Genomic DNA, 7,080 nt, shown 5'->3' on the forward strand with positions numbered 1-7,080 from the left:
AAGAAGGCAAAAGATACTAAACAAAAGGTTGCATAATTAAATATGAGATTATAACATTAAAATTAGACTCTAGTGACATTGTTGAGGGAAGATGAAGGAACCTTCCTTCCTATATTAATTAATTGATGTATTTTAAGCCACTAAAGTTTAATTGTTGGCATAATAAAATAAATGAATGTTTTAAAACTTATAATAAATTATTATTAATAGTTACATATTGTTGAATTTAAATAGAAAGAGAAAGAGACATATACTCTTTTGTAATCTAATAATTATTTTCTATTTTTTAATATTTTGTAATGTAATTATTTTTAATTTCAACCAATATATTAGATAATAAAAAATATAAGAAGATGAGAAATAGTGATGCCACATCACCTCTTCTAGTCTCAACTCTATATATATATAGATAAATATAGATATATAGATGTGAATAATTTGTACAATTTAAAACCAGACCGGGATACATTTACCGTCGCGTCCAAACGGATCGTTTCTGTATTTACAAACTCTCACCATTAATGCCGTTAATTGGCCAAGTCAATATCCTTCTCGTTTTCATTTATTTGTCCAATGGCGGTAACGCTCCAAACTCTAATTCTCACACCTCGGCCGTCAAAAATGCTGTCGTCTTGGCACCGGAATTCACATTTCCGTGCAAGTGGTTCTCTTCGTTTTAGTCCTTTCGTCACTTTCAGTCCTGGCCGTTCAATTTCAAGGCCCATCCGAGCTTGTCGACCGTCCGATCAAGATTTCGCTTCTTCTAAGGGGCTGAATTGGGCAAAACCACTGTTGAAAATCGCCGCCGATAATTTTCTCCCGCTAGGTAATCTCTTATCTCCTTTCAATTGGGGTGCTTTTAAGTTATTTTTGGGCAAAAGCATTTCCTAAACGGTGCTTTCAAAAAAATCACTTACGCAAGCATTTCTCAATACAAGCAATAATTGATGTGGTATTTTGATCTAAAAAATTACTTGACCTTTGAGCACTAAAAATTGAAAATAAAAAATGTTTGAACTAGGTAAAGGTGCTTAGTAGGGTGCAGCTTGATTCTATTTTTCTGCATTGCTCTGGCATTAGCTTGTTTTAATATGTGGTTCAACGATTGTGATTGTGGTTCAAATATTGAAATTAGCTTGTTTTATTATGTTATGTGAAGCTCTTATCGGTGGAGTAGCATTTGGATTTGCAAACCCCAGTCTAGGCTGTCTTGCCGATAAATATCAGTTATCAAAATTTAGCACATTTGCAATATTTATTGTCTCAGGTAAGGAATTCATATAGCGCATTTGTAATTTAAATATGGTTTTGTGATTCCCATCATAGCTTTTCTCTGCTTGATATAGGTTTGACATTGCGTAGTGGAGAAATCGGTGCCGCTGCAGAAGCATGGCCTGTGGGAATTTTTGGGCTAGTATGACCCTGAATCTTATGTGCCAATGGGCGTTTTGTAGGTTCATTCTCTGCAGACGTATTTTTTGTGGATTCATTTCCAATTTCTTTTTCTCCCACATACTGTTTTTTGGGTTTGAATTTTTGGTTGGTTATGCAAACTGATTCTCATTCTGTCATACCAGACTCAGGTATGGAAAGCATATTTGGTTGAAAATGAATAAATTTTTCTTCCAGTTTTGTAGTGTATTTCATGTTAGGGGGACATAATTTTACTGATGGAACCATTCAGGCTAAGAACAAAACGATGAAATCTTTAGTTGCTCATTCATTGCGCCTATTTTCCACCTATCTATAATTATGCTGACCATTTTGCAATAAATTTCATGTGCACTAGTATCCAGCTTTATGCCGAAATACATGTTAAATTTGTTCTCCTCTTCTGAGTGCAGTTCTCAATTCTGTTATTTACTCCATACTTTTCAAAGCTAATTTTGCAAGTTCAGCTTCAGCCACAAGAATTTGTTACAGGTTAAGAAATCAAACTTACTCTTCTATATGGCACTGGCTGAAGCCTGTATAACTCTTTTCTTGATTTTATCACACATAGAATCTTGAAGTATGGAAATTCCCTTTAACGTTTATCAATTCAGTTCTGTTTTGAGCATCATTTATACTGTTGGATGCTCCTCTGATTCCACTGTTTTCCAAGGCTGGTGTAACCTGATTTCTGTTTAGAAAGAGGGTTATGATTCTCACATTTGAGCTTTTTGTCAAATGGTTATTGTATTTCTGGATGCCTTCAAATTCATAAATTGATTAAATACCTATATATTATGTTTTTGATGTCCGAAATTCACATCCCTTTGGTTTTATATTTTATTTTTTGATCATTTTAATTCCTGCCTTATTATCTTGAGGTGTAATATATGCTTTATTACATTCATAAAAAGACCATGAACCGATGTTAGCCTCTGATGAAATCTGACTGCTTTTTAGAAACACATATGTTAAGATGCTAGCCTAGAACTAGTCCTTGGAAGAGGAATTAAGTGAAATCAGGCACAGTCCCCCAGTGTTTCTGAAGATAAAAAGTACCAATTCCATTTCTATGACTGATACTAATGCCTATATACTTTGTTGTTGGAATTTAAGAATACATATTTTGGCATTTTTGTAGCTTAACATGGGTTTTACTCCATTGAACTCCTTCCTATGACTTCCTAGGTTGAATTGAAAAACTCATTTATTTTTTTATGTTATATACAGGACTGGCTTTATTTAGCTGCATGCCAACAACATTATCAAGTGGAGTGGCACTTACCCATGTATGTCATTTGCTTTATTACTTTCTTTGTGTTTTTTGCTAACAAATCTTAGGTTTTGAGCTTAACTGTAGGTTTGAATTTCCAACATGCAGCTTGCTGGGGGGAATTCTGCACTTGCTCTTGCAATGACTATAATATCTAATCTGCTAGGCATAATGATTGTAAGTTACTCATTCAAGAATGATGTTATGTACATTTGAATCTCCTTCACTGCACTTGTGTACCCATGTTTATGAGTGAAAGATCTGTAGCCAATGAAGTAATGATTGTACTTGCAACAAAACCAATATCTAGTTATACCAGATGGAAGAAATTGTACTGATTATGCTAGGTTTTTATTTTCTTTTCTATTACATTTTTGGTTCACTTCTATACAGCATTTTCTTGTTTATAAATCTTTGATATGCACTTACTTGCATGTTATGTCAATTGTATATCTGCTAACGGTTATTTATCCTTGTGAATTTTAATTAGTCAGCCTAACTAGCTAAGATTGATGTGATTTCTTGTAGTCTTTCTCTCCACTCACCTCTTTTCAAACCCCCCTCTCCCCCAAATCTTCTTTATAATTATTTGATATGTATACTCCTTGGATGTTAAGTTTGCATGTCAGTTGAATATCCGGTAACCGTTATTTATCCTTGTGAAGTTTAATTAGTCAGCATAACTGGCTCAGTTTGATATGATTTCTTTGTGTCTTTCTTTCCCCTCTCTTTCTCTCTTTCTCATATATGCTTGTGCAAAATTGTAATAATTTTTTCTATACAACATGCATTTGATTATATTTTTCTGGTTAATGGGAGATTTAGTGTTTTGGTCAATGGCCAATGCAATATCACATTTCAGGTTCCTTTTTCAATCTCAAAATTTATAGCAGCTGGAGTTGGCATCTCTGTTCCTACGAAGCAATTGTTCAAAAGTCTGGTTCTCACACTTTTAATTCCTCTAATATTGGGCAAGGTAATATCTCCTTTGTCTTTATCTAACTTCTGAGTAAGTTAATTCTTCTGCAAGTTGTAGGTAAGAGGAAACGAGCAGGATTTAGGTGTTTATATTATATTCATAGTTCTTAAGGTATAGAAAACGAGGCACAGAGTATCATTGATAACTTCATTTGGCACAGATTAGTTTAAGAGTTTGCATGTCAGTAACGTAAGCTGGAGATGTTTGTCAAATTAATTTTCTAAGGTTCAATGTTGCCGGTAAACTAATTCACGATTTATTGCTTCATTGGTTCCCAAATGCTATGATTTTCACATCATGTACCAGATTGGAGTATTGGTTTGAAGCAAACTGAATAAAGTCTTAGTTCCTTTACCTTGGGTCAAATGCTCATTAATTTTTATGCTTGCCACTGAACTATAGAAGTTTTGAAACTTTGCTGACTTGTTATAAGAGTGTGCGTGTCTATGTCTCTCTCTATATATTTATACACACACAGTTGTTGTACATACAGCAAGAAATAGTGTGCTGACTTCTTGGGCTGGACAATTCTATTTCCACTTTATCGTTGTCCTAGAAACTTGCTATAATCTCTCTCAAAAAAGAAGATGCTGGCTATTGCTAAATGAAGCTTTGACTACACTAGACATTGTCTAGGTAGACTATGCTATATATTGGGCTTTTTTGACTGGGTGCAGAGCCTAAATTAAATTTTTCTATTAAGAAACATGCAGTGATAGGATTCATCGTACATTATTTTGTGTCAACAAAAAAGTATCAACTAACAGACTGGGATTTGAAGAACATTGTAGTGATCTTCTTCTTCTACACTCTTTCTGCTGAAATATTGAGAATGAGGGATTTGATTAATCATATTTATCAAACTTGTTTGATTGTTTGATTGCAGAGTTCTTTTAAGTGGAGTGATTAGAATTTATTTCTTATCTAAACTTTTATTGATCATTCATATTTATCTACTCGAGCAAGTGTGCAGCATATAAAGTGGTTTGACATATTTTTTGACAGTTGCTGCAAGTAAAACTAGTCCTGTGAAATACTATAAACAAAACTACTATACAGTCCGTGTGGCATCTGTTTTCTAGAATGGTGATTAGTTACTTTTAATTTACAGGTTTTACGAGAATCCATCACAGGTGAGTGTCTCAATATATTCATTCGCCCTCAGAATTTTTTGTTTTTTCTGTTTAGTATGTCATATGTGAGTAGACTTTTCAGCATTAACTAGCAAAGTGTCAGAATAATCGATTGGTAGAACTGATTATACTACCATGTGGCCAACGGTTTTTGAACGATTTCCCAGCCAGCAAAGTCCTGTGATAAAAATTTTACCAAGACATCTCTTTGGTAAAAACTAGTAACTTTTTGCAGTCATTTTTTTTTTTCCTCTTTATGACTAGGGTTAGTTTTGTAAATAATGGCGAGCACTTGCAATTTAATCGCTTAACAATGGGAATGCAATTTGCTTCAACCTTTGTTAATTTGGTGGACTATTCTAAATGCCCAGAAATACATTATCTTATTGTTAATCCTGAAAATTTTATGAGCACAAAGCCCATTTAAGAATGCAGAAAGACAGAAAAAGAAAACCAACTGTATGGTCCAGAAAATCTACAAAAGTAGAAATAGGTATATTCATTCTTAATCGTTCTCTATCCTGCTACAAACTCCACAAAAAGCAATGTTGTTGTGCACTCTAAAATACTTTTTCTTGTCTCTATATGTACCTGTCAACCACACTGATATGCATATATGAATAATGTTACATATCCCAAACATTATCTCAAAAGGTCTGTCCCAAATGAGGTGGCATGTGAGATAACATTAATCTAATGGTTGGTGAATGTTCAATTTCTAATGCCATCTTATTTGGGATGAAACTTTTGGGAAACTCAACTAGATATGCATGTGTGTGTGCGCGCAGTAAATGAGTATAGTTGTGTTACGTATCTTTAAGCTTGTTCATAGGCATTCTTCCACTACTCTTTTAAATTATTCACAGTATTCATGCCTTAGTAAATGTTCTTTGCAGGTTTGTCAGAATTTGTCGATCAAAACCGTAAACTTTTTTCAAAGATCAGTGCCATCTTCCTTAGTCTGGTAAGACGTTCACCCTGCCTTTTCTAATGTTTCATTGAATGCACATGATTTCACAACTTTAGCTAGTTTAATTCAAATTTCTGTATGATAATATGTTTATTTCACTTTTTAAATTTTGGGATGACTGTTCCAAGGTATTGTTTGGCCGTTCAACTTCTTACTGCAGATTGGTTTGGATGTTTTGACTTATTATTTATGGTTTTAATGGAATTTGTTGACTGTATTATTATTTCATGTGAGCTTAATCTAACTTCCCAATGCTTCTTCAAAACCTTTGTTATTGTTGACTTGGGGAGAACAAAATGATTTTATATGCTTGCATGGAATGACTCCAATAAAGAGTGAGGTTTTTTTTTTTGGGGGGGGGTTCTTTAATTGGATCTGTTGTGGTGCTTAAGTCTTTATTTGCTTCTCAATTGTTAGGGACTGCTTTATGCCTGTTCATTACAAATTAAAAGCTTCAATAATGGATTAGGTAATAGTTTTCTTCAGAATGAAAAATAATTTTTCAAAATGAAAATTGATTACCGTTACAAATAAATGAAATTCGTGAGAAGAGATTTAAGTTACATCTTTATTTTCCAAGAAAAGAATCTGACACTTTGTCACATGCCACAACTAGATAAAATTGTGGTTGTGGTGAGTCTAGCAAAATGATTAACTGAAGGAAAGAATACTATGATTTGCATTTCGAACAGGCATGAAAACAGCATAACTAGATGAAATTGTGGTTGTGGTGAGTATAGCAAAATGATTAACTGAAGGAAAGAATACTATGATTCGCATTTCGAATAGTCATGAAAACAGCATCTATAGGGTAATAATTTCCGTCTTGTTTCTCCTTCTGCCCATAGAATTTTCTTTCATATGATTGGAATCATCAATTTATTATTTCGTTTGAGGACTATCTTGTCTTTCTTCCTGTACAACAACTTTAAAATTATTTTATTTATATTTTAAATTTTAGTAACTTACTTCATGTTCGAAATATGTGCCCTAATACTTTTTTTTTGGGGGAGGGGGGGGGGGGGCATAGATCCATCAAAGTTGTCTTTTCCATATTTAAGGATTGCCGTGAGTTTTGTATTATGCCATTTTTTATTTCAAGTATATATGCATGTCTCCTGAAAAGCTTTTTTTTCGGGGGGAAAAAAAAGGCCCCCCAAAAAAAAAAAAAAAAAAATTTTTTTTTTTTTAAAAAAAAAAAAATTTTTAAAATTTTTTGGAAGGCTTTTTTTTTTTTTTAAAAACAAAAATTAAAAAGGTTTTTGAAAATGTTTTAAAATTTTTTTTTTATGAA

The 7,080-nt window shown here is 33.1% G+C and overlaps 1 protein-coding gene across 1 annotated transcript in view; it reads left to right on the forward strand.

Annotated features, from left to right (window-relative positions):
• The first annotated feature begins 454 nt into the window (after nucleotides 1-454).
• The window catches only part of LOC18045006 (probable sodium/metabolite cotransporter BASS4, chloroplastic), a 7,797-nt gene continuing 1,171 nt past the window's right edge, over nucleotides 455-7,080 (forward strand). The window contains exons 1-10 of the mRNA XM_006436550.2: nucleotides 455-826; nucleotides 1,160-1,267; nucleotides 1,347-1,414; nucleotides 1,845-1,923; nucleotides 2,662-2,720; nucleotides 2,813-2,881; nucleotides 3,567-3,680; nucleotides 4,795-4,816; nucleotides 5,713-5,796; nucleotides 5,915-5,958. Coding sequence (XP_006436613.2) covers nucleotides 574-826; nucleotides 1,160-1,267; nucleotides 1,347-1,414; nucleotides 1,845-1,923; nucleotides 2,662-2,720; nucleotides 2,813-2,881; nucleotides 3,567-3,680; nucleotides 4,795-4,816; nucleotides 5,713-5,796; nucleotides 5,915-5,958 — 900 coding nt within the window. The 5' untranslated portion in view covers nucleotides 455-573. The remainder of the gene's footprint in view (nucleotides 827-1,159; nucleotides 1,268-1,346; nucleotides 1,415-1,844; nucleotides 1,924-2,661; nucleotides 2,721-2,812; nucleotides 2,882-3,566; nucleotides 3,681-4,794; nucleotides 4,817-5,712; nucleotides 5,797-5,914; nucleotides 5,959-7,080) is intronic.

Source organism: Citrus clementina, unplaced genomic scaffold, assembly GCF_000493195.1.
Source record: "Citrus clementina cultivar Clemenules unplaced genomic scaffold, Citrus_clementina_v1.0 scaffold_4, whole genome shotgun sequence".
NCBI classification, from domain to species: Eukaryota; Viridiplantae; Streptophyta; class Magnoliopsida; order Sapindales; family Rutaceae; genus Citrus; species Citrus x clementina.